This window comes from Bidens hawaiensis, unplaced genomic scaffold, assembly GCF_021521415.1.
Source record: "Bidens hawaiensis isolate Kalapana, Puna unplaced genomic scaffold, B.hawaiensis_p1.1 tig00020427_1, whole genome shotgun sequence".
Classification (NCBI taxonomy): Eukaryota; Viridiplantae; Streptophyta; class Magnoliopsida; order Asterales; family Asteraceae; genus Bidens; species Bidens hawaiensis.
Window position 1 is genome coordinate 151,824 of NW_027493115.1, and position 27,337 is coordinate 179,160.

General features: G+C 35.1%; 2 protein-coding genes and 1 pseudogene across 3 annotated transcripts; 2 read left to right on the plus strand and 1 right to left on the minus strand.

Moving 5' to 3' along the window:
- Positions 1–6,380: 6,380 nt before the first annotated feature.
- Positions 6,381–10,469, plus strand: LOC143560699 (protein transport protein SEC13 homolog A pseudogene; annotated as a pseudogene). Its single transcript, XR_013140171.1, has 2 exons — positions 6,381–6,480; positions 9,360–10,469. The product of XR_013140171.1 is annotated as a protein transport protein SEC13 homolog A pseudogene (transcript).
- Positions 10,470–10,579: 110 nt separating this feature from the next.
- Positions 10,580–12,544, plus strand: LOC143560693 (uncharacterized). Its single transcript, XM_077048939.1, has 6 exons — positions 10,580–10,878; positions 10,971–11,088; positions 11,226–11,307; positions 11,388–11,439; positions 12,188–12,242; positions 12,352–12,544. The coding sequence occupies exons 1-6, from the start codon at positions 10,582–10,584 to the stop codon at positions 12,534–12,536; spliced, it is 789 nt and encodes a 262-aa protein (XP_076905054.1). The 5' UTR covers positions 10,580–10,581; the 3' UTR covers positions 12,537–12,544.
- A 10,870-nt stretch (positions 12,545–23,414) lies between these two features.
- LOC143560694 (uncharacterized) lies at positions 23,415–26,619 on the minus strand. Its single transcript, XM_077048940.1, has 3 exons — positions 26,487–26,619; positions 25,883–26,012; positions 23,415–24,738 (listed from the first exon to the last, which is right to left on the minus strand). Exons 1-3 carry the CDS (start codon positions 26,617–26,619, stop codon positions 24,042–24,044), a joined length of 960 nt encoding a protein of 319 aa, XP_076905055.1. The 3' UTR covers positions 23,415–24,041.
- Between the last annotated feature and the right edge of the window lie 718 nt (positions 26,620–27,337).

Genomic DNA, 27,337 nt, shown 5'->3' on the forward strand with positions numbered 1-27,337 from the left:
ATTTTATAATTTGAATTATTAAATCTAATCCTATTAACAAAAGAATGAAGGTAACTTGAGGTGCAAGATTCGTTTAACTATATATTATTTTCACAAACCCTACATTGTGTTGATCCATATCGCATTCCCCATTACCACCTCCCTGCAACTCGTCGCTGGAAAAAACGGTGACCTCCGCCGCTTGTTGTCGTGATCGTAGTCAACCACCTTGAGTTGCCGACGACGCCGTATTTACTCACCACCACCGCCCTTCAACTCGTCCCCGAAGAACTGCAACTTCGCAGCTTCTTTGCCTGTCACCCTTAATTCAGACTCAGTCACGGACCAACAATTTCTTCGCGTTCGTTAGTACCGTTTTGTTATCCTATTGGTTCCAACTATCGGTGCAGCCACCACCACGCGTCGTTCGACACCTGCGCTAATCCGCTCTGTTCAATCGAGTATTAAGGTTCTTGTACGCGTTAAGGATGACTTGTTCAGTTTGCTTTGCTTGCTAAATTAAGGTACGGTTTCTGGTTTCTTTCTCTCATAGTATTAATTATATTCCGTTACTTTGTAATACGGTTTCCGTTCTCGTTTACTTATAGTATTGACTCTATTCCGTTACTTTGTAGTACGGATTTCCGTTACGCGTCGGATATATTTTGAGTTCATTTATATTATATAATATATTTTTGTAGCATGCAATAGATTATTTATTTTGTACTCTATATTACATGTTCCGGTTTGAATATGTTTAGTTATACGATTTTAGTTTTTGTACTCTGTTACCCGAGCAATTTCTGACTTGTCATTGGGGCGTCAACGACATGACACTTGTCGTGACAGTGCATATTTAAAGTTCACGACGTCTCTAACTAGTACTTGTGAAGTATTAGGGCTACTTAGGGGCGTATGGATCGATCCTAGTTATGTTCAGAATTCTGATTTATGTTTCTGACTTCTGATTTCTGGGGGATGGAATAATGCGTGTACGCCACACGTACCATCTCATTGGTGCATAGATTAGCTAACTGTGTACCCATCTGTTTTGGCTATGGGTGATTCTGTGTACACGACTTATTTTATGGATATATTATTGTCGTGTAGTTTGATATATGTTTCTGCATCTGTTTCTGTATATGCTTATTATTACTGTTTTGTATCCGATTCTGTTATTTAGTATATTAGGTTATATCAGCATCTGTATTAGTATTTGTATTAGTTTCAGTTAGTTCGGTTATGGTTTAATACCAGTTCTATTTCTTTCGTTTTTTTCATAAGTTTGTATTTACATAAACTATTGTTCTATCCGTTACTGGGCAATTTTTGGCTCAGCCGTATTTTCTTGTTTTGTTTTCCTTATTTTGTTTACAGGTAATCCGGGACTCGGGAAAGTTAGTGATGAGAGAAACTAATGAAGTTCAAGATTTTATTTTTAAAAGACTATCCATTTTTGGTTATTAAGTAAATATAATTTGACTTAGGCTTCTTCAATTTTGTTTTGATATCTGTAATAGTGACACGTCAGCCTGTTCCGGGTTAGGGTGTTACAGTCCGGATACCAGGCGTTTAACGTCGGGTTATCGTGTCTACTAAGGGTCGAATTTGATATCTTGGTCATCAAAACGCCAACCCACTGTCTCCAGATCCAGTGCCGAGGCGGAATATCGAGGTGTAGCGAATGTAGTTTCCGAAATATGTTGGCTTCGAAATCTTTTGATGGAACTTAATCTACCGTTGTCTCGGGCCACTCTAGTTTATTGTGACAACGTAAGCGCCATTTACCTATCCGGAAATCCGATACAACATCAACGAACGAAGCATATAGAACTTTACATTCACTTTGTTCGAGAACAGGTACAACGGGGTCAAGTTCGGGTTCTACATGTCCCGTCTCCCTTTCAGATTGCCGACATCTTTACCAAGGGTCTCCCGCGCGCGCTTTTTGAAGATTTTCAGTCCAGCCTCAGCATCCGTTCTCCTCGTGCTTAGACTACGAGGGAGTAATAGACATCTATATTTAGTAAATATTGTAATAGATATCTTGTATAATTTTTGATGATCTTGTATGATTTTAGATGATTCTATATGATTTGGTTTTGTACCTATATATGGTTGGAATGAGAAGGGAGAAGGCGACAATTCTATCACAAAACTCTTTCATTATTAACTTTTGAAAAAACAAAAAGGTGTTTGGTATTGTGTGTTATTTTGTGTTATTATGAGGGGAAAATTAATAAGTTACAAAGTTATAACTTAATTTGCAAGGTGGTTGTTGGGTGCACCATGAGTCGCCCAATGTCTAAGGGTTTGTTCAATTACCAACGGGATGTTTGGAGTATGTGATTTTGGTTATTAGGAAAGCGATTGTGGTGATATGGTTTCAGATCACTAGACATGGGGATGTCTAATGTCTTGCCAAATGTTGATGACCAGAGGTGAGGATGTAGAGTTTGAGGAGCTTACTAACTTCTTTCGAAGTGTTGTTTGCTTTCTTATTCTCTTTACTTTTCTATCTCCAGGCCGATCTCGAATGGTGTGCCTCAACAAAAAGATCTTGCTATAAAACGGCTTTTCAATGTCCCCAACAACGACGTCAAATTGATGGGTGTCGAATCCAACAAATAAAACAAACCTACTTATACATACTATTACTAGTATGAATAAAATTAAGATTCGTGCCCTTAGTAATACAATTGAGCTTTGAGTCACTTTTTATCATCATGAATCCTTCCAAATATTTCCAATGTTAATTGTTGTTTTTCGCAACCCATCGTACATACACATTAAAACCATCCAAAGTAGACTCCGCTTCACAAAATAAGTGTCACAAAATAATTTGATAGATGTATGATAAATGCATTATATATGGCATAAATGGAGTGTTTAAAAATTCTATAATTATGTCTAAGTATGTATTTTGCAACTATCTTTTTTTAAACGACCAATTGGTTCACTGAGTGAGAAACCTCCTGAAACCCCCCCCCCCCTCCCAACCCCACCCCTATTTTTTTTTTGTTGTAGGAAGGATTTGAACCCAAAACTTCCCTTTATTAGAATGAAGTCTTTGAATTCCTCACATTAACCACTTGGTAGTAGTTATTATCACAAATATGTCGTTAGCTGATGATGGAGTAGGAAATGAGAGATTTGGAGTTTCATGTGACACATGTTCGATTATTGCCCCTCATCATTTAGTTTCGACATCACTGAGTGATGATGAGAGACTAGGCGAATAATCGACATTCATTAGTTGGATCATTAAACTAAACGAGTTTTATCTCATCACACTGTCATGCCTTCGGGCGGGTGTCCACGGACGTTGGCTTTAGGTGAGAGTTTTTCCACGATTAGAAAACAAGTGTATTTCAATATAGTGAATTTAGTCAATTTAATTAGTAGCCTATTTGAATGATTTGTTGTGTTTCAGAAAAGTTCCTATTACTTGATGCAATTTTCCTATTATTATTATTAGAGAAATCTGCATTTTGTCTCCCTGGTTTATATCGTCGTGCGATGGGTTAACCCTTGAAAAAGATTTTACGAACTTTGGGCCCCTATGTTTCTCCGGCGGGTTCTTCTAACTCCTACCGTCAGTTGACCCATCGTTGACTCGTTAAAAAAAGGGAAATTACTATGTTACCCCTGATTCCTTTTATAACTAAACAATCTACCCTCTTTCCCTTTATGAATCCATCTCCGGCGATTCCCTGTACCCCGTACTATTCGATTTTCCGGCGATCGATTGACGGATGTCTCAATCCAAGTCAAGTCAATTCTCCTCGGGTTCACCTTCCAAGCCTTCCCGTGTAGATGAGCTTTGTTTGAGATGCTCATGTGGTGCCGCGACATGTTACCGGATATCCAGGACCAATGCAAACCCGGGTCGTCGATTCTTGTGCTGTGTAAGTTTTAATTACTCACGAATTAGGGTTCTAGTCTGTTAATCGATGATGATTTGGTCTGTTGTGTGGCTTAGTTCAATTTTAGGGGTAATTGTTCTAATCTGTGAATCGAATTAGGGTTGTTTGTTTGTTGATATATTTAGTCCATTACAGAAGGGGAGTTGTGGATGGTTAAAATGGGCTGATGATCCCACATGCCCTAGTTGTGAAAATGTAATTCAAGCAATGGTGAAGATGATGAACAAGAAAGATGATTTTGCAAGAATGAAAACCAAGGAAATAACAAGCTTGAAGATGTTGCTAGGAATTAGTTGGTTTTTGTTCTTCGTTTATGTGTGTGTTTATTGATTAGCTGTTAACATTGTCTTTGTAGTATGGGACAACGTAATCTTTGTTGTTATTATTTTAGTTTATGTTAAATTTTAGAGCTTCTTGTTTCATCTATTTGCTTTAAATTTGTGTTCCACATTATCAGTCATGTTGCAGCCATGATGAAACTGAGAATGTTGAGTTAGGGAAGGATGAAATTGAGAATGTGCAGTTTGACCAAGACAAAAGTCAAATGGAAGACAAGGAATATCAATTGGGTGAAGATGAGTTGATGGCTTATTAGTGCAAGAAGATGACTTATTTAGAACAGGTGAAGAACATGAAATGGATCATGGTGATGATTATAACCCTGAGGTTGTGAAAGCAACTTTTTAAGTACACCAGTGAGCCGGAAGAAGATTACTATCATGATCCATATGAAGAAGATCCAGTGTGGGACTCTGACTGGTCAAATGATGATTGTCATTGGAAGTAACATTTTAGTTGGTTTCTAGTATTGTTTGCATATGAATTGTACTTTAATTTGACATGATTACATCTAATGTAATGTTTGCATGATTTGCCTACATGATACTAGTTTTAAAAGCATTAAACAAACCAATTATTCTACTTCTGAGACAGTCGTGTTTTTTATGAATGGCCTTCACACACCAATTATCCTCAACAGATTGTCTTGAGATGTGCATCGTCCAAGGGCAAGTGGGTTTCATATCCCTTTTTCTTACCTTCAACTTTTTCTGACTTGACACATTTGGCCCCTCACCAGCAACCAAATTAGGATTGGTCCCCAAACAAATCACCTAAACCTTAAAGGATCATTCTTCTTGATATAGAAATCTCTTCTGGAATGAATACATAACTCTTAACCATCTCATTCAATGTTTCCTTTAATGGTATTAACTGACCAACAAAAAATGAACACTCATCATCATTATTCATTTCCTTCCCCTTGAACTTTCTTAGCATACTATTCAAGACACTCAAGCGCTCATCATCAGAGCTCTCATAGGTATCCATGCAAGGATTTAAACCATCATCATCACTAATATGATCACCTACTGCTTCTACCACATCAAAATCTACAATAGCTTTATACAACCTCATGTCAACTTCTACATCCTCCAAGGGTGTCTGAAAGGCGACCGTACACTCAGGGTCACTTTCATCTGATCGATCACTATCATAATTGTCATCATCTTCCTCACTAGAACTATTTTCAGCACTCTCTTCATCAACACTTTCACCTCCCACTTCATGGACACTTTCACCACCCACTTCATGGACACTTTCAAAACCAGGTACAAATCCAGAATTATATACCACAATTTCAGCACCACTAGTCCTGCCATGTTCTACAAAAATCTCAACAATGTGACTACCTATACCATCACTACCTTTAACCATATCACAAACATCTTGAAAATGATAATCTCCAATCAATGGCTTTAAACCCAAATCCAGACTGACAACCGGATGTTTGTAATGAAAACAACAAGCTGTACCACAACCATATTGTAACTTACAGAGTATTCCAACCAACAAACTTTTACAACATTCAGAAACTTGAACTTCATCAACGTAAGTGATCTTCCCCCATTCGTATCTTCGCTGCCCATCGGTAGCGAAATACCCTCCATGGAAAAGTTTTATGGTGAACGCATGTGAATAATTTTCACCTATAATAACCGTTCATTCAACCCGTTAACAACACAAAAGTAAAGAAACAAAAAAAGTTTGAACACACAGTAACACCTTACCATATAGGTCGTACGGGTCACAATACTCACTGTCCGGCCTAATAGAATACGAGGTTGACATTGCGATGTGTGCAGGTGAAGTGCGATTTTAACGGTGATCGGAAAAATTAGGGGTTCAACGTTCGAACAATTGGCCACTATTTGGGTTTATGAAGAAAATAACCCTAAATCGGGGGTTTTATTGAATCAGGGGGATAAACAGTTCAATGACGAATTTACCCTTATACATTAACAGTCAACGACGGGTCAACTGACGGTAGGAGTCAGAAGAACCCGCCGAAGAAACATAGGAGCCAAAGTTCGCAAAATCTTTTTCAGGGGTTAACCCATCGCACGACGATATAAACCAGGAAGACAAAATGTAAATTTCTCTTATTATTATTATTATTATTATTATTATTATTATAACCAACCCGAATCCGAATCGGAAGCGGAGAACACCTTTGTCTTTCTTTCTTTCTTTCAACGAAACCCTCACCTCTATCGGCACCAACAACCCATCAAAGGTAATCTTTCTTTCACCTGTATCCATAGATCTCTGTTATTAATCCATCTGTGTGATATGCTCTCTGTAAATTATATTTATTTCTTCAGATCTAGGTTTGTAATTCGAAACTTGTATGAACCATTCATTCGCCCATTGAAACTTAACACAGATTCGGATACGTATCAATTCCTTCGTTGCTTCATACATCCTTCATCTGTAACATGATTATTTATTTATTCCATCTGTATGAAATTACAAGTTTTGTTCTAGTTATAATATCTGTGTGTAGCTGATTCCGAATGTTTGTAAATTGGGGTGTGGATCTGAGTCTGATGTTGGCCACTCTCTTCTCGATCCAGAAAGTTAGCACTGTGTAATTTTGAACCTTTGATTTTGGATATTGAGCTGGCTGCTTTCCAATTCCAAATTGATGTGTATTAAAATCATTTCTAGAAAAATAGATTTTAATTTGGAAAAGACCTCTATGAGTCGTAGGCAAAAGACGCGTGCGCTGGCAGGCGTTTGGTTTAAAAACCGTGGCTCATGCGCTCGCGTCTGTAGCGCCTTTTATACAAGGGTAGATTTGCATGGGAAGGTTGTAGATATAACTTCTTAGGTTGTACATAGAGGTTCTTTATATCTTAAGTTGATCGTAGAGGTTGTTTGTATCTAACTTTTGTGTATACAATGTTAGAAACTTACTAGACTTGTATAAAAAGAAATGTATGAATGCCTTGCGCCTTGCGTATGTGAAGGGTGTATCTTTGCCTTGGTCCTCGACTCTAAGGATTCTATCGCTTCGGTGCCCTCTCCCTTTAAAAATTTAAGCTTGTGTGAGGCGAGGTCGGCAATTCTTTATTTTCTCTTCTATCACATAGATGCTCTATAAGCATGAGTAATTTTTTTTTATTCTCATTTCATTTGGGTAGAGTTAATATAGTATAAAACTCTTTGTTGATTTCTAAAGGCTTTTGTTTTCTATACCTAGTATACAACTAGTTATGCTAGTTAGTTTTTATTCGATTCACGTAATCCGTGTGTAATTGTGTGAAATTAGAAGTTTTGTTCTAGTTATGTTTTCGTATTCATAATCTGTGTGTAGTTGATTCTGAGTGTTTGTGAACTGGGGAATAACACTCTATTTCAGTATCTTGGAATTGGGTGAGATTATAACTGTTTCCACTCTTTTCTCGACTGGAAGGATGAATTTGAATTGCGCTGTCTACTTTTTAGTCTTTGATTTTAGAAATATTGAGCTGGCTGCCTTCCAACTTCACATTGAACTCTAAACATTTATAGTAAAAAAGATTGAAATAAGATTGATCTTTGTAAAAGGCCTCTATGTAGTCATATAAGAGGCGGTACCTAGGCACTTGGTTGTAAAAAGTGTGTTTGAGGTGTGCACATTTGTAGAGCTTGTACACACATTTGTAGAGTCTCTTGTATGTTTTGTGCTTCAGGAGGTTTTAAATATAACTTTTGAGGTTGTACTTAGAGGTTACTTATATCTTAAATTGAATATGAGGCTGTTTGTATTTAAATTTTGGGGGGTGTATACGATGTTAGAAACTTATTAGAAAATATAAAAATATTATATAAATACCTTGCGTATTTGATGCTTGTGCCTCGTGTTTTTTTAACATAAAGCTCAGGAGAGGCGAGGTTTAGGTCTCTTGAAGACACACAAGGCAACTTCTTCTTCTTCTCTTTTACCACACAGATGCCCTATAAGCACAGAATTTTTTACTTATTGTTTGGGTAGAGATTCTCAAAGGTTTTTGATTTTCTAATTCTAGTTTATAACTAGTTTTATCAGATTTTTTAGAATTTGATTTGTTTGAAAGGTTTTTAAAATGTTGATATTGATTAGATTATTTTAATTGCTAGTTATATCAATTTTAATTTTTTAATTTTATTCGGGGGAGTAACATTATCTTTGTATACCTAACATGTATGTATTTTTTTGTGCTCTCTTTTGTCGGGATGCACCCTTGTTGTGCCTTGCGCTTAGGCGACACGTAACCTTTTTGCGCCTTTGACTACCTAGAAAGACCTTATAGTAGAAGAACGTGTGAGGGCTCATTTGTTTTAAGTCTCATCACTTGGCAGTTTTATTTTGTGTGTATTTTATATGTACTGTTTGGAGCAACGTATGTATATATGTGAAGACGATATTCATGCAACAAGATTAGTGAATAGAATTTGTTACCTAAATCACATTCAATTCCATTTGTGAAGCATAGGTGTATCATAAAAAATTTAAGTGTAATGGTTATCTAGAATTAAGATCAGAAGAGTATATAACATATCTGATGCTCAGTTTCCTTTTGTCAAAAGAAAGCTTTGAATACTATGCAGGTGAACTCGCCAATATATCACTGATATATAAAACCGATATATCGGTCCCTTGGTCATAATATCGGTCCTGATATTTTCAGCGATATTTGACGGATATATGACCGATTTTCCCGATATCAGTTTTTTTAAGTCTTAATTGTCAGTTTTTAGTGTTTAATGTTAGTGTTTTAAGTCTTAATAAGTTCCTACTTGCTACAATTGTTTGTAAGGTGCAAAATAATTTGTTAATGGTAGGAGAGTATACTGAGTTGTGTGTTAAATTGCTATACACACACACACACACATATATAAATTCTGCATGATATTTGAATTACCGATATCTCACCGTGATAACCGAAATCTCAAATATTGGTCTTTGACCGATTTCCGACATTTTTCTGCATTAACTGCATGGTTTGAATATTCAAAATGGAAGCATGATATATATTGCCTCTTTTTAAGTTTAGTTTTATCTTTTGAAAACGTGCTGTTATTAGTTGTTACTATATTATGTGCATGAATTACTATGAGAAAATTAAATTCTATCTTCTGCACATGTAGGATCAATCACTAATAGTGCGGTAACAAACATCAATAGGAAATCATGCCAGGCCAGAAGATTGAAACAGGTCACACTGACATCATCCATGATGTCAGCATGGATTACTATGGAAAACGAGTCGCATCTGCCTCATCTGATGCCACTATCAAGATCATCAGTGTAAGCTCACAACACCTCGCTACTTTGACCGGTCATAACGGGCCCGTTTGGCAGGTCACTTGGGCTCACCCCAAGTTTGGTTCACTTCTAGCTTCATGCTCATACGATGGCACTGTTGTAATTTGGAAAGAAGACAATCTAAACACCTGGACACCTGCCCATACCTTCAACAACCACAAATCATCTGTTAACTCGATTGCCTGGGCCCCACATGAACTAGGTCTTTGCTTGGCTTGCGGGTCCTCCGATGGTAACATCTCGGTTCACACCGCCAGGTCAGATGGCGGGTGGGACACTACGAAGATAGACCAAGCTCATCCTGTTGGGGTCACCTCTGTCACGTGGGCCCCGTCAATGGAGCCTGGTTCATTAATCGGGTCAGGCGATTTTGACCCGGTTCAGAAACTGGCTTCTGGTGGTAATGACAATACGGTGAAGATTTGGAAATTTAGTAACGGGGCTTGGAAAATGGACTGCGCGTCAGCTCTTATAATGCACACTGATTTGGTGCGTGATGTGGCGTGGGCCCCGAACTTGGGCCTACCAAAGTCCACTATCACGAGTGGGTCACAAGACGGGCGGGTTGTTATATGGACTAATGCTAAAGAAGGTGAGGAATGGAAGGGTAAGGTGTTGAATGACTTTAACGCCCCTGTTTGGAGGGTATCGTGGTCGCTTACTGGGAATCTGTTGGCTGTTGCTTCTGGGGACAATAATGTCACTTTGTGGAAAGAAGGTGTTGATGGTGAATGGCAACAAGTGACAACTGTTGAGTAGTTTGCAATTGGTGTTTTGGTTTGTGTTTGTTTTACAAATGTTAATTGGAACAAAAATGATGGTCATATGTTTTATGCTTAGTTTTTAAGGTTTTGAATGTTTTTGGACTATTTTATATACTCTCTTTTAGAACTGATTTTGTGTTCCAAAGTATTTGTTCCAAATGTGACCAATAAGCACAAGTTACATGTGGTTCTTTTCTTTCCAATTAAGATTCGAGATCTCAACCATACTATTCAATACACATAGCATGTTAACACATTTTAACACAAAATGGCTACCCAAATGCCATTATCTGCTTTTGGTATTCATGTTTCGACACTGCATAAACATGAAACGAACAAAAACCAAGTGCAGCTTCGTATGAAAATGGGCAACGAAAATAAACGTTACAACATGAGATACATGCCACTAGTGATGATTGGGGACTCGGGTGTCACATCCGAGCTAACACCATCGGATACAATAAAAGAATTCTACAAATGCATGAATGAAAAGAATGTCAAGCGACTCGAAAGTTATCTCGCCGATGATTGTTTCTTTGAGGACTACTCGTTTCCAAAACCATTTAAGGGCAAAAAGGTCACAAACTTACTATTTTCCTATTTTTGTTGCTTGTTAAAAGTGCAATTTTTAGATGAATTAAGACGTTATCGAAACTTTATGTATTATAGGAGGTTATACGTTTTCTTAAACAACTAACAACAGGAATGGGCCCGAACGTTGAGTTTCACGTTAGCGATATCTATGAAGGTGGCGGTGATCTTATAGCCGGAGTCAATTGGCACCTTGGTACATTCATCAACCTGAAACCAAATTTATTGTTACTTGTTTAGTTGTGTGACCCGAAACCAAATCTATTATTACTTGTTTGACCTGAGAGAACATAACCCAAATCAGCCCAATAATGTTTTACGGGTGCATGACAGAGTGGAAAAACAAGCAGGTGCCGTTCACGAGAGGCTGCAGCGTGTACAGACTAACAAGAGAAGGAGAGAGATTAAGAATTAGGTATTGTTTATAATTCAAAAGATAATGCATATGTTGAATCTAGGCTAACTTATGATGAGAAAATTAAAAATAACATGCAGGAATGCACTAGTTTTTGTTGAGTCACCAATTAAACCAGGAGATCTGTTCCTGGTATGTGCCTATTACTCATAAGCCTGGCAATAAAGGTTCGGGCCAAAACGGGTCAATTTAAAAAAAAATATGATCTAGGTTCGGGTCAAAACAAGTCCGACTAGGGGTGTTAGAACAGGTTGGCATCCCGACATGAACCCGGACATGATATGAGTATTTGTGGGTTGACATGAACACGACCCGTTTAATATGATTTCTTATTTACTTTTACCTTTTCCAACCAAAAATACACACACATAATACATTTAAGTTTTAATTACAAAGTGTTTTCTCACTTAACTTCTAAACTTGGCATAAAATTCATAAAATATATATATAACACATATAAAAATAAATGGGTTGACCCAAAAGACCCGTTTAGCTAAACGTGTTCGCAGATTCGACCAGAATTGACCCGGACTCGTTTACACCAAACCCAGGGCCGTGAATTTCGTGTTAGATTCATATCGTGTTACAAATTCACACCTTTAAATCTGACCAAAATAGGTTGAGCTAAACATGTGGAAAAAAATATATCAAACTGTTTCACCCGCTAGTGAGGGTGGGTGAGGGTGGCCATTTGGACCCATTCTATGTTAGCAAGTTCTACCTATTTTGGCTCGTTGGATAATGTAAGTAGACCCAAAAAAAAAATAAAAAAAATCAAGCAATGTTAAAGAAGGGGTCATGATTGCCATGTGTAAATACGTCCGAACATTGTCCACTAGTGATACGATATATTATATATATACTCTCATACTGCTTGCAGGTCTTGTTGAAGATTGTGACTTCATTATTTGATGCTTTCCCAGAGGCTACTGAATGTATGCAACTCAATAACCTCATAAATTACTATATACAATAGTGTGTGATTACTTATTACTTATTGCTGATTATGTTAAACATCAAATCCTTACAATGTTTTGATTTCAGGGTTCTTTAGGAGTCAAAAACTGATACTGCAAGTATTGTTGAAGATTTACAGTATATTTTTAGTCCCGTTCATTAGCCCGATAGTGTCGTTCTACGTGAACCTTGGAAAGTTTATCGTGCGGTTCGTTAGCATTGTGCTCAAGATATTAGAATGGTGCTCTAAATCATTTACATCCGAAGACTAGAACTTCTTCCTCATTTATATATAATGTGCTTAATTATTTGTCGACATGGACTCGCCATTCCGTTCTGTTAGCTGGAAGGATACCTGCTGCTAATACATATTTCATATATGATAATATTTTCTTAGTAAGATTACTTCATTTACTATTGCTGCATGTCTGTCAGTACTATTACTTGATGTGAAGAAATATAATGATTATAGATAACTTACAACTAATAAAGTTAATTTTGATTAATTTATTAGTAAGCTTTGGCCTACTAGTTTCCCTCCCACACGACCATAACTTCCAATTACAGAAATGACAACCATTATCTATATATTATCCTTTATATTTTTTTTGTGAACTCCACCTTTTGATGGCCGACAATATATTACTTTGAAGTTGAACCAAACAAACTTGTTCAAAGTACTCATTAATGCTTAGATGAAAACATAAACTTTACTTTATTTGTCAAAATTTTCATATCAAAACAGGTAATTTACACCACTGAGCGGAAACCATCTGGTCTCTATTAAGCTTCGCCAATGATGTATACATCATCATTTAGTTTTTATACAAATCACACCTCCGTGCTTTTTCTTTTGTTTATAATACCTGAAGTTTGGGTTGGGGCGATCTTCTAATTGGTTATTAGTCACTATAGTTTCTTTTTGTCGATTAAACCCCATTAATCAGTCACATTTCTACAACTTTTTCATAAAGAAAATTGCAATAATAGTCTATGCATGTGGTTTAACCATTTTTTGCAATGCCTAGATCCTAGTTCGACAACTAGATCTTTTGATGAAAACTCTAGCAAATATATATTGACGGTTAGTTAATCATGCAAAAAAGACACTGTTAGTCTTTCCGAATAGGGTTCTTTTTGTGACCACCTTATGACGTGATAATCAATATTGAGTTTTTAAAGAGTAAGTTTGAAGTATATGTGTTGGCAAGGGTAAGAGCATATATGCATGAGTTCTTTCTCCTAATGGCTGTTGTAGCCGCTAATTCCGTCGTTGCTATTGCTTATGATCCGTACGTGTGCTTTTTGAAGATTATTACTTCCTGAGCCTTGATACAGTGTGAAATGGCCACCCCATCTTCTAACCCCTCATCTTCTTCTTTCTCAATTCAAGGTCATCTCCTTCAACACGTAAATCAGGCATCTTCTTGTTTCTCCTTAAATCACCACCACCTTCATCCGCCACCGTCAAGACCGTCACCCGCCAACATCGCTCTTTAAATGAACTTATTTAGTTATGATTTGGGATGTACCGTTTTTTATTATTAAAATAGGAGTAAACGGTGGTTTTCGTACTTGTGGTTTGTCCAAATATACGGTTTAGTCCAATAGTTTCAAATATGCGATTTTCGTCCCTGTGGTTTCATTTCACTTGCAATTAAACCCGACCCCACTAACTCCGTTAAGTCTGGTAGTTAAACCCATTAGCGTGCGCCTCACGTGAGGGACAGTTTTGTCCTTTTTCTCCCCAAATAAACTCCAACCCTAATTCACAAGCCCCTCGCGTGAGGGGCTGAGGTGTATTTGGGGAAAAAGGACAAAAGCCCCACTCGAGGGGCACACTGATAGGTTTAACGATCAGACTTAACGGGGTTAGTGGGGTCGGGTTTAATTGCAAGTGAAATGAAGCCACATACACGAAAATCGCATATTTAAAACTATTGGACTAAAACCGCATATTTGGACAAACTACATGGACGAAAACCACAGTTTACTCTTAAAATATGCTTAAAATGAGTTGGGTAATTGGGTTTAAACATTAAAAAACATATTTTTTGCATAAAAATATATAAAATTTATTTTAAATAAAAATTTCGGGCCTACCGGGTGATAGGGCCGGGAACTGCCGACCACTCTGTCTCCGCCTTCCTTCAAAGCCGACACTGGGCCCACTAGCATCGTCATGACCTTCGGTTCACCGACTGTCTCATTTAACAACCATTGTCAATTACCGACATATACATATATGCAATTTTTATGGACCGAATTCTTCACGTTGCAATTTTATGTACAAATTACTGAGAAAATAATCGTGTTTTGTTTCATTTCGAGTTGAATTTGATTAATAACAAACTATCGTGCAAATTAATCATGTTTGTAGCGTTAAAAAAATCTTCAAATCTGTCTCTAGAAAGTTTTCCAACAAAATCTTCGCCGTAGGTATTTGAGGCGTTTTTTAGGCATTACCAACGAAGTTTTACGAGCGACCTTATTAACGGTGATTTGTCGACACTCAAGTGCAAAGTATAATGGAGGCCTCGGTTATTACCGTTTTTTTCTTTTAGTAGCATAAATTTACGCGATTTTGTCCGAAAATTCTTATAGGTATTGAGCACGGTCACCACCGATGTATTGAGTTTGTGGCTTCGGTCGCCGTTTTGACTTGTGACTAAGCCCAAGTTTCGCCACCGTCGACACTAATACATTTAATGACGATAATGGGGGATTTTTAGCAGCGACAAATGTCACCGCTATTGCGCAGTTTTTCTGTAGTGTGTTGATGTCGGGTAGGGCTGATGCCGCCGATTACATGTTTGGTCGATCCCCAACTAGTGGAATGACCTATTGGAATGTGACAGTAACATGGTCGTTCTTATTGGTTGGGAATATATGACACAAACTTGTTAACACGACAAGAGTTTTAACAGGTTTGTGTTTGAGCTTAACATGTTTCGTGTCTTAAACAAGTCGACCCATTTAAGACATGTTTAAATTCGTGTCCTAACATGTTAAAGACCTGTTAATCTGTTAACCTGTGTAGACTTTTATTTTAAAAAATAAATATATATAAAATCCTAAAGTCTTAACCTAAAGTCATACTTACAAACGACATTTCACTAATACCTGTCTGAACCGGATTATATATTTTTTTATGGATATTGTGATTTGCTTTGATGATTTTTTGTTTCAAGTATGTTATGAATTTGTTATCTTTTGTTTCAAGTATGTTATGGATTTATGGTTTTTTGTTTCAAATATGTTATGGATTATCTTATTAATTAACGCTTTTATGCTCATTTTGAAAAATTTTGGTTTCATTACACGTGTATTATTCATTGTGTCTTTAAACATGTCCATTAACAGGTTTTAACAGGTTAACCTGCTACTAAACATGTTCGTGTTTGAAAAACGACACGATTAGTTATCGTGTCGTGTTCGTGTTTAACACAACAGGCCATCATGTCTTGTCATGTCGTGTCCGACGTGTTATGACAACCTAGGTTGGGGAAATATTCTCTTAGTCCTCTTAAGGGCTCACAATAAATCGTGTCATTGATCCTTTATGGATCCGGGTTGTATCTTTATTTCGCTGAAATGCCTGGGTTGATTTTTGTCATATTTCGGGTGAATCCGCGTCATCCCTGTTTAGAGCCGTTCAAAAAAATATAAATATATAACATGATACTTCACGAGGTCATTTACTATGATATATAACTAACTATAGTGATGTAACCTCTGGTTAGCATTCCACTGTCGATATTAATTCAATCGATGCATTGGATACCCACATCCTCTTTAATAAAATAATATAGTTGCCTCTATAAGGCATAAGCAGGGACAAGTCACTCCAGACATATATAAATATGATGATTATAAACACAGGTTAGTTATTCTACAAAGTGTAATAAAAATGAGAAGTGTGAGAAGCCATAAATAATTGACATGTGTCAAGTATAGGCCAAAAGGAAAAGGGTATAGATGTCATGTTTTCTCTCTCCACATGCATGGCACATGTTAATACCCTCATCATTTTAGAACGTCTATAACTTTTTCGTATGATATTTTTTTTTTTTTTTAAATTCATCATAATAACAAGCGTTTTTTTTATCTTTAATATGAGTATGATTTTGTTATATAAATTTAAAACAAAAATCACGTCATTGTGTCTTTTCGCACACCATTGTGTCTTTTTTCGTCATTGTGTCTTTTCGCTTATAATTGTGTCTTTTTTCGTCATTGTGTCTTTTCACACACCATTGTGTGTCTTTTCGCTTATAATTGTATCTTTTTTCGCACACCATTGTGTCTTTTCGCACACCATTGTGTTTTTTCGCTTATCATTGTGTCTTTTTCGTCATTGTGTTATTTCGAACATCATTGTGTCTTTTTTTGTCATTGTGTCTTTTCGCTTATAATTGTGTCTTTTCACACACCATTGTGTCTTTTCACACACCATTGTGTCTTTTCGTTTCTCATTGTGTCTTTTTTCTTCATTGTGTTTTTTTTCTTCATTGTGTCTTTTCGCACACCATTGTGTCTTTTCATTTATCATTGTATCTTTTTTCGACATTGTGTCTTTTCGCACACCATTGTGTCTTTTCGCTTATCATTGTGTCTTTTTTCGTCATTGTGTTTTTCTTCATTGTGTCTTTTCGCACACCATTGTGTCTTTTTTCGTCATTGTGTCTTATTTCTTCATTGTGTCTTTTCGCTTATCATTGTGTCTTTTTTCGTCATTGTGTCTTTTCGCACACCATTGTGTCTTTTCTCGCCATTGTGTCTTTTCGCACACCATTGTGTCTTTTTTCGCCATTAATACATGTTACACAATAACTTGAAACGTAAAACACAATGGTGAATACGTATAAAACAATGACCTAAAACGTAAGACATAATGGCGAATACGTATAACAAAATGGCCTAAAACATAACACACAATGGTGAATATATATAACACAATGACTTGAAATGTAAAACACAATGGAAACAACATATTACATAATGACACAAAGAACAAAAAAACAAAATTAAAAAACCCGTTAGTTTTTTTTTATTTTTATATAACAATATGGTACTCATATTAAAGATAAAAAAATGTTTATTATTATGGTGAATTTTTTTTTAAAAAATAATGTCGTATGAAAAAGTTATGGACATTTTAAAATGATGGGGGGATTGACATGTGTCTTGCATGTGAAGAGAGAAAGTCAACAAATGTGGGTTATTACCTTAATGCCCTTTTCATCAATTTTTATTTATTAAATTAATCTCAGCCATTCAAATCTAAAATCAATTGACTGAATTCCTTCTCACTCTTCTCATTTTTGTTGTCCTTTGTATTTTAACTTTACCCTTATAAACACACAACATATATTCAGGCTTAGGTATATGTTTGGTTCCAATGAGTGGGAGGAGTTCTGGCCAAGGACAAAGTTCTTTAGGCTATTTGTTTGGTAATATATCCGATGAGTTAGAGCAACAAGACAATGATCAATCCAAGGTGCCCTCACCGAGGGTTTCTACTTCCGGCGGAGGTCAAAGTTCTTTAGGGTACTTGTTTGGTTCCAATGCATTAGACCAAGAAAGTAACCGTGAACCTAAACATTCTTCACCGTCCGTTTGTATACCACCATATGGCACTGATGATGTCGAGGAGGAAATACCAAAGAAAACTCTACCTTCGCCATCTAAGATAGATGATAATATCCCATTGCACAAGACTTATATCTACCATAAAGCTGATGGTGTAAGTTTTTCAAATTCAAAGATTTTTATGAAAGATCAAATGTTACTAATCACTTATGTTCTTTATATGTTAAATTTTGAAATGTTTCATGATTTCTAGGGTCGCCCGTCGACGAGAGTTACTTCGGTTCCTGGTGGAGCATCATCTGTGGGATACTTGTTTGGTGATAAGTGATGCAATGCAAAGCTCTTTAATTTTGAGTTGATTATCATTTGCACTTTGAAGTAACAAACAAAACAAACATCATTAGTTTGTGTCTGAATAAAATGGTAAGAATTGAAGTACTAAGGTTTTAGTGTGTTTTTTTCATTTGATCCACGTATGATTGTGTCCTTCAATCAGGGTTTTTTTCGTTTTATGTTTATGTGTTTGTAATTTTCTAATCTGCATTTGGTTTGTTATATCTTTACAATATAGTTAAGATTGATTGCTAATGTTTAATTAATTAATTAAAGTGTCTAAGGCCATCTACTTTGATTTTGTTTGTTAATGTCACACCCCGACTTAGGGTCTAGGAGTGTGACTATATTTGGTATCTATTTTGCAAATATAGCAGAGTTGCGAGTTTATTTTAGCGGAAGACTTTTAAGTTTATTAATATATTAATTTACATTGAAAATTTACCCGGGAATTAAATACCCGAGTATATAGTTTACAAAATATTGTTTCTTCATATTACAAGGATTTAATTATCAAAACTGAGCCATCTTGTAAGCGAGCTTTTATCTTCATGATGACCCTAATCCTTGCTATTGGTTACTGAACTTAATTACATGCAATGTGGGAAAAATACGTCAGCGATGAGGTGGTGAAACATTGACTGACTCTTAAAAGATTTATAACATTTGTTAAATACAAATATATATAGTTTTCAATTACAAACTCAGTAGGAATGCCGGTCATTCCCGGGATTTGTACCACTGACCTACACACACAATTCAAAGGTTCCCTGAGCCCGTTAGCCCATTGGAGAACTGGTTATGACTGACTTTATTTGCATGCCCGCTTAGTCAGTTATGTTTGGATCCAGACACATGTGTAATTGGTCTGAGTTGCTTTTATTTTCTATTTTGTATTATAACGAATTTAGAGATCATGTAATCTCATGCAAATGTTTATCTGACTCTTTGTAATAAACAACCTGTTTATCACAAGAGTAAAATGTCTGTCTGTTTGTAAAAGTTTAACGTATTCACCTATAATTGTCTATTCTGAATAATGTGGTGATCTCGTTTAAAAACCTTTATGAATGAATGATGTGTAACCTATAATAAAATAGGTTATATAAATATCCAGATCGTCTCTTGATCCGGCTACAAACCTTTAGTCTGGTTTTAATAGCTTTAAACCTTGATTGATCATTTATTTAAAATAAAGACTTGTAGTCTTTCTGTCTACTTATCCATCATATGCTAAGTTTCTTCTTCATGAAGAAACATTTGTGATAGGTTTCTTCTTCAAGAAAAAACGTCAATTGACTATAACCTTTGTATATAAAATCTTACGTTTCTTAGTTATAAAGAAACATTAATTTAACTATACCCCTTACATATAAAACTTTATGTTTCTTAATCATGAAGAAACAATATGTGTATATATCCTCCTCATGTATATAAATTTCAATGTTTCTTATTTATAAAGAAACATTCTTTTTAACTATAACATTTGTATATACAAAGCTTATGTAAATATAAATTTGATCAAGGTTTGGGCTATATCCCCGACTATGGTTTAAGCCATAGAATATAATAATAAAATAATAACTTAAACGAAACTCTTACCTTAAAATGGGTATTCGTGTATAATTCTTAAAGATTATTGGGGAATATTTCTACTACATGTCGTGTCGGGTGAACGAAACGTCAGAACTCTAGAGCATCGTCATGATGGTACGTTCTTTGAGAACAATGGTTTGGGATTCACGCTAATGAACGATTAAGAATTGTGGTTGTTTAAGTAGCACGGGAACGGGTACGGGACCAGGATACGGGGATGTTACAGGTACGGGAAACGACAAAAATCAAAAATCCAAGATACGGGTACGGGAAGGGTACGGCAAAAAAATATAAAAAAAATACAAATATATTAAACAAAGGCCAAAAATAGATTTATATTTTATATAAAGTTCAAACTCCAAACAAAAACTATATCAGTCATAGGTTTATATTAATTTTCTTTTTCAATAATCAAATCGTTTTCAAACTCCTATTTATTTAGCGAGAGATTGGCAACCTCCGAAAACCCAACATCTTCCATGTGTTGTGTCTTGGGAAGCCATCAATAATCAATTATGAAGAAACAATGAAGTGAGAATTGAGAAGATTGATAATAAACAGGAGGAACAGGCTGATCGTGTTTATAGATAGGGAATAATAAGTTCGTTTCAAATTTCAGCCGTCACTCAAAAGGCCCAGGTTGTTTTATATTTCTTTTTTTATTTGTTCCATTATAAGTGTCAACTTGCAAAATTTACTAGCTAATTTACAAGTTTACCCTTAAATACACACAACTAACCTTAGTAAACAATATGATAGACCCACCTTTCAAGGACATTATTGTCATTTGGTAAAAAAATGTAATTATTCAGTTCACCTTAGACTTTGTATTTTTCAAACCTGGACACTTATGATGGGACAGAATGAGTACATAATAGGGAATTAAGAGTGAAAATAAGGCAGGGAACGAAAAAAAGGGTAAATAAGAGGAATGAAAATAATTATTTTTAGAAGGAAAACTATTCATTTGGTAATGGCTTATTCTTTTTCAAATTAATTTCAAGCAAACACATATTTTTATTTTGTTTGAATGAGTCATTTCATTCCGTCCTTCATGGCCTCATATTAAACGGTACCTTAGTTTATAAAAAGAAGTTTCAATTTGTATATGCTATCGGAGTTTGGTTACGTAAAAGAAGTTTCTACAAATAGACATCAAATTTTAAAGTTAATAAAAATAACAAATCTAAAAAAATCAATAGAGGACAAATAGGCATGCGACAATAAACAAGTTCACATTAAAATTCCCAAAAGGTGAGATGGGGCCACACAAGATCCAACCTTCATCGTACACGTGTCGCTGGGCTTTTTGCGAAAGAGCCTACCCACTTCACTTACGGGTACAGAAGAGCCAGTTTTGTCATGTCAATAGTACACTACGACAATTCGGTTCCATCACAACCCAGACTCTAAAACTCCGGCTCCTTAATAGCCCAATGAAACAAATGTAAAAGTCCTTGTCTATTTTAACAAATTTGGTGGTCCACATGCCTATTTTGGTGATTTTAGGTAAGTATACTGTTTTGATAACTTATTCAGATTGTTTTTTCGGCTTGTTTTTGTAACAATTAGGGCTAACCATGGTTTGTGGACTGGACTCTACCAGGTTGAGATATGGACGTATTGAGCATATAATCTTATAAATGCTAAAATGTATTATTGGGCTACAATGTTTATTTTAGGCTAATGGTAAAATCAATTACTTAACTATCGGGTTACAATGTTTATTTTGGGCTGCAAATTTCTCTCCTCATATTATTCTCAAACTAAACTATGGGTATGATTAGGATTGAGTTTAAAAAATGTTTATTGGTTTATTGGCTTTTTCAAAAAACCATTTTGAAAAGCCCAGATTTGAGGCTTTTAGAAAACTGTTTTTTAACATTTTCAAAAAGCTAAATAAAAAGGATTTTTGTGATTGTCACACATTTTGGCTTATTGGCTTTTTGAAAACATCAAAAAGCCAAAAGACATTTTTCAAACTCAATCCCAAACATGCTCAATGTATATCTTAACAATGCTAAAATATGTTATTACAAAAAAGAATCACGCGATATAATTAATCATAGTTAGAAACGGAAATCATTTAACCAATTATTTGATTACCAAAACCAATAGGTATTTTATCCTATCACCTATGAAATATGGATACATGAAAGCAAGAAACATAAATTGATAAACTAACAAAGTTGGTTAATGGACAGTGGTAGATCCAAAAAACTGTTATATTGAGTCACTCTTTTTAGATGCCCAATTTCATAGAACCGGTCAAATAAATTTTCGGGTCGATTTGACAGTTCGGGTCAGGTCAGGACTGTCACGTTATGTGATTTTGTCCAATTTTAGCTCTAAATCATGTAATCCATATACGAAACACTGAAATTACTTACTTTCTAATCTTACCTATAACTGATATTACCCAATTTTAGCACTAAATCATGTAATCCGTGCATAGATTCAATTATATTCGAATAAAAATCAACAATTTAGCAAACAAACAAAGCTTAATGTATGTACCAAATCGGGCTTCACTCTCATGCGGCTGCGTCAAAAAGTTCATCACAACTCTCAGTCATCATCTTCCTGACAATTTGATATCACTTATCTTCTCCCTAGTTTAGATTATTAATGCTTACAAATAATTATGGTCTCAACAAACAAGATCAATAACAAACATGCCTCAAAAACAAAACAAACTGAATATAACAATTACCATCCATAAATCCTTGTCCAATTCACAAATTCTCAATTTTCAACTCCGTATCGATCTTATCTTATATGTGAACTCAGTCCATCAGTTCTTAGGTTGAGGCTGCTCAAGATTTCTTGTTGTCGTAGTCTAGTGGAGTAACGCGTACACAATAACGCCTGATCATTTCTGTGATTTCAAACCCAAATTTCTTGTAAAAGTTTATGACATCTTCACTATTTTCTGCACATGCAGTATACTAATAAAAATCCATTTAAGGGCTCGTTGGCATTGATCAAGAGACATGTTCCAAGAACTCCGAGTGACCATGGGAAAAGTGTTTCTCGACATCAGTATGTTCACCACCACATACCCCATGATCCTCCTACTACTTAACTAGATTGTTTTACTTGAACTCTATATTAAAAAAAAAAAACTGATTCTAATAAGAATCTTTTATATTTTCAATTCAGGAAACCAAAAACAACTTATTTATTTATTTTAAAAGAAGACAACCAACAAAAAATGTGGTTCAGTAATCCAATATCAGTAAATTTCTGTCGATGACGAGAACCAGTCGATTAAATATCTATCAGTGATCCATCTATGATATTGACGTATAAATTGACAAAAGATTTTGTAATTACTTTGTGTGTGATACATTCATTGATATCCTCTGTTAAACTTTGTCGGAAACCCATTGATAATTTCATATACCCCTTTTGTTTTGACACCGAGGCGGTGTGGTTCTGGTTTGATTTCATAGACTCATAGTTCACTAGAGGTGGCTGGAAAAATTGAAATTATATTCGCTAGTTAGAGATACACGCAACAACGAATAATCAATATCAAGGAAAACGCATTCATTAAGTGGAATTAGCCACATCCAGTTTGTCTTATTTTGTTCAGCGTTCTTGCAGTTGCGCAGACTGATTATGCTTTGTACAAACAAAACTATAGGTGTTTCCGCAAAATAAATTGAAGGCTTAAAGGCTCTTTGTTATTAATGAAAACAAAAATCATGCATATATTCGTATGAAATATTTACAATAACTATAAGGCATGCACAATACATAACTAGTTTAAAGTAGAATCATGATAAATGTATAAGCATAAGTCATTTGTCACTTGTTAATAATAGTAGCATCTAGTTATCTATTCATCCAATTTTAAAACTATAACTACGTACACAACAGTTACAATAAAAGAAGATACAAACGTTTGGAAATTAAAAACTTGTTTTTTCCAACAATAAAGTAATTACTATTCTAACGAATGCCAAAACATTAAACAATTATTGATTGAAATCGATCATTACATTATTATTTTAATTAATTACCACCCTTAAAAGGTCAAAACATATCATACGACTCTAATTAATCTACATCAAACCTTTGTAAGTTGTACTCTCTCATTTTTTTTGTCACGTCATTTCTTAAACATAAACAAAAGAGATCATTGCATGCATGCCTGCAAATTCCCTCGTTTCAAAATCTCACCAATCCCAAATTAAAAAAATAAAATGAAGAAAGAATGAAGAAATAGTCAACCCCGTTTATGGAAAGATTTATAATGTTGTAGGGTAAGATGATAACATAGGTCCCATGTTTGATGAAGAAGGCGCAACCATTTCTTCACCAACAAGTTGCACTTCTTGTTGTTCATCATCCCAAAATAAATAATTTGGACATTGTTGGCTTGTTTGATCCACAGTCCATTCATTAAACACATGTTGCTTTTCATCTAAGCACTCCCTTCCTTCCCCATTGTTCAAATGACAATTTTGACCCTCTACAATGCTCTCCAAGTTCTCCATCAAAGGCGGTAAATAACTGGAATACATGCCATTATTTGTGGTGAAGTTCAACAATTGTGAGGGCAATTCGGAGATTTGATTCTTGTTCATTTGCCACATTGAGTCGTTGAAGTATTCGGTCGGTGGAATGCAATCCCCTTCACGAACTGTACCACTTGTGTCAAGCATGAATAATGTGCTTGAAGAAGTGAATACAGGATATTGAATGGGTTGCTTGATGTTGTCTGTGCCCATATCTTGAGTCAAGAAACTCAAATGGGTCGGGTTGTATCCGTAATCCAAATGTGGTTGATCTATACTTGTAGAATTAGTGCTTGTTGTACTTAGGCGTGTCGCCATGCTTGTTGAAGAGAGCTTCCGATTGATCTTCTTTTTGATCCATGAATTCCAGTAATTCTTAATTTCATTATCTGTTCTTCCTGGTAAGTGGCTTGCTATATGAGCCCATCTGCGTTCAAGTCATAACGCGTTGTCACCATTTTGTAGGGTGTATGTGTAATATCACTACAAGTTACTTAATTTTTTAGCATGTCTAACATCTTAAAAGCATGATTATAAAAGTGTGCGGAGAAAATTGTAAAGCTTAAATTTAAATCTTCACACTAGAGAACATTGTTAAATTCCAGATTAAAAGGATGGGTTTTGGAAGAAATGAATTGAAGAATTATTATTATGGTTCTTTCTTCTCTTCTAATTGAAGGATGGGTGGATTATTAAAATCTCCACGTTTTTTTAATTATGAGACATTCATCATATATATTCTTGTTTATCATCATCATACACTTTTGTGCATGAACGCTTTGTAATTGATATTTTATTTATATATATGAATGCGAACTCTTTTTATTTCACATGTACATTCATTATTCGAGATTGTATTATCTACAAGTACATAGATTTTGGCATTTTTATTACTCGCTTATAAATGACAAAAGTTTATTAGCTTATGTATTTTCATAATTCACATATATTTCACATGTAGTATTTGGTGTAACAATAAATTAATAATTGATGCATACAGTTAATTAAATTAATTAGCATGACGAGGGCATATGATCATGAAAACTACAAACATGAAGCTTGGTGTGACATTGTTTTCAACATCAACCGTAGTGTAAACAACTTTGAAAGTTATTAATTGCAACCAATATTGTAGTTTAATTAATTAAATTGTATATATCATGTACATGGCTTCATTATATTTTTTAGCTTTGCATTTAGTTTTTCATATACTTTTTAGTGGAGACACATTCACCTACACATTTCAATGTGTTATTTTTGGTCTTAACTTGATTATTATTTTTTTTTCAATAAACCAATTTGGTAAACCGCGACAAATTCATTATTAAATATAGAATCTTGTAGTTACTATTCCCGAAGTTATGAAAGTTGCTTTTTATTCTGAAACTATGCATATAATTATAAAATAAACTATATGAAGAATTATGCAGTTTGCTTCAAGTACAATAGGGTTCAAACGGTATCATCCGTAGAACTTTTGCATTTATATGAATTTACCACCGATTTTTTGTTAATCTATATCATGAATACGATGTATATGCCGTTTGAAGGTAGGATACGAGAAAACTAACTTGTTTCCTACAACACTGTGAAGATTGATGATCAACTTCTCTTCGTCTGGTGTAAACTTTCCCCTTCTGATATCAGGTCTTAAATAGTTTATCCATCTCAATCGACAACTCTTTCCGCACCTTTGAAGCCCTGAAACGAAAACAGCGCCCTCGAGACGTGCACATTCACAAAAATAATTCAAATGTTGTCATTCTTAATTATGCATTAATGCTATGTTGTAGCTCAATATTAATAATGTATACAATGTATAACTCATTTTAAGGTGTTTTGAACCATGTTTTGTTACGCAATGCCATGTATATCTTGGCATTGTTTAAGCCTCTCATGTGTTATAGCAGGCAATATTCTCATACCCTTTCAGGTATATATATAGCACGTTCTCTTCATTAAATTGTGCCATATAACTTATAAATTGATTTTTACAATTTGGGTCACCATCTCTTCACAACTATATATCATGTAATATTATAATGAGATGTGCACCAAGAATGAAACAACTTAACTTTTCAAAACCTAATTCAGAAATGGGTTCGTTTTGTCAATTTACAATCTGTGTGTGTGTGTGTGAGAGAGAGAGAGAGAGAGAGAGAGAGAGAGAGTGACCAGCTTTCTCAGGAACTTCACTCCAACAGCCATAGCCATGTGTTGTGATGAATCTAATGAGCTTTTCATCTTCCTCCGGTGACCAAAGTCCTCTTTTAACCTTCTGCTGGTTACAACATGAGTGTTGCCCCATTCTCTATATGCACACCTCTTACTTACTGTGTGTTCAAGTGTATTACTCAACAAAAAAAAGAACCACAAACATGACCATATATATATATAAAGATTGAAGCAAAAGGATGTCTGAGACATATGTGATAATTAGTGTGCGGGAATTACAAAAGAGAATTGGAGTTAGGACCCACTGGTTCTTGTGGGCTCATGTTTTCATCTAACCCTAAAAGGACATTTGATCAAATTTATGTTAAAAGTGTACATTTTTCTACGTAGATGTGTAGTATTACGTAACCCACGTCACGTACTTGTCTCTATATCTCAAGCACACACTAAAACCACACACATATATAGTTATATACAACCTCTTTACGCATTTTGCTTCTTTTCTTCAATATGTCTTGATCATCTTTATTTAAGTCATAATTACAATCATTTATGTTTTTTGTAATGCTGATTTATTTTACAGCGTTAAATATACATAACTCAAAAAAGATAGAGATGCCACCGTCTAGAAAATTAAAGAAGATGGTATATATAATTAAACCACGTTAGATAGAAAGATGGTTAGTTTAAGAACCTTTTACGACAAAAATAATTAAGTTAGCAGTCCCTAATGAAATTCACACATCATTAGAAGTTAAATATATCGAATTAAGGATGCTCAGTTGACCACCAACTCTTGAGTCATATATCACGAACACTCAGCTTCCTTCATTAAGTATCCTAACTATATA

Coding starts and splice junctions, on each gene's coding strand:
- LOC143560693 (XM_077048939.1), top strand. CDS start 10,582: ATGCCATTATCTGCTTTTGGTATTCATGTTTCGACACTGCATAAACAT. Junction 11,308..11,387: donor GGAGAGAGATTAAGAATTAG/GTATTGTTTATA, acceptor AATAACATGCAG/GAATGCACTAGTTTTTGTTG. Junction 11,440..12,187: donor AACCAGGAGATCTGTTCCTG/GTATGTGCCTAT, acceptor TACTGCTTGCAG/GTCTTGTTGAAGATTGTGAC.
- LOC143560694 (XM_077048940.1), bottom strand. CDS start 26,619: ATGGGGCAACACTCATGTTGTAACCAGCAGAAGGTTAAAAGAGGACTT. Junction 26,013..26,486: donor TGAAGTTCCTGAGAAAGCTG/GTCACTCTCTCT, acceptor TTTTCGTTTCAG/GGCTTCAAAGGTGCGGAAAG. Junction 24,739..25,882: donor CACAGTGTTGTAGGAAACAA/GTTAGTTTTCTC, acceptor ACTTGAACGCAG/ATGGGCTCATATAGCAAGCC.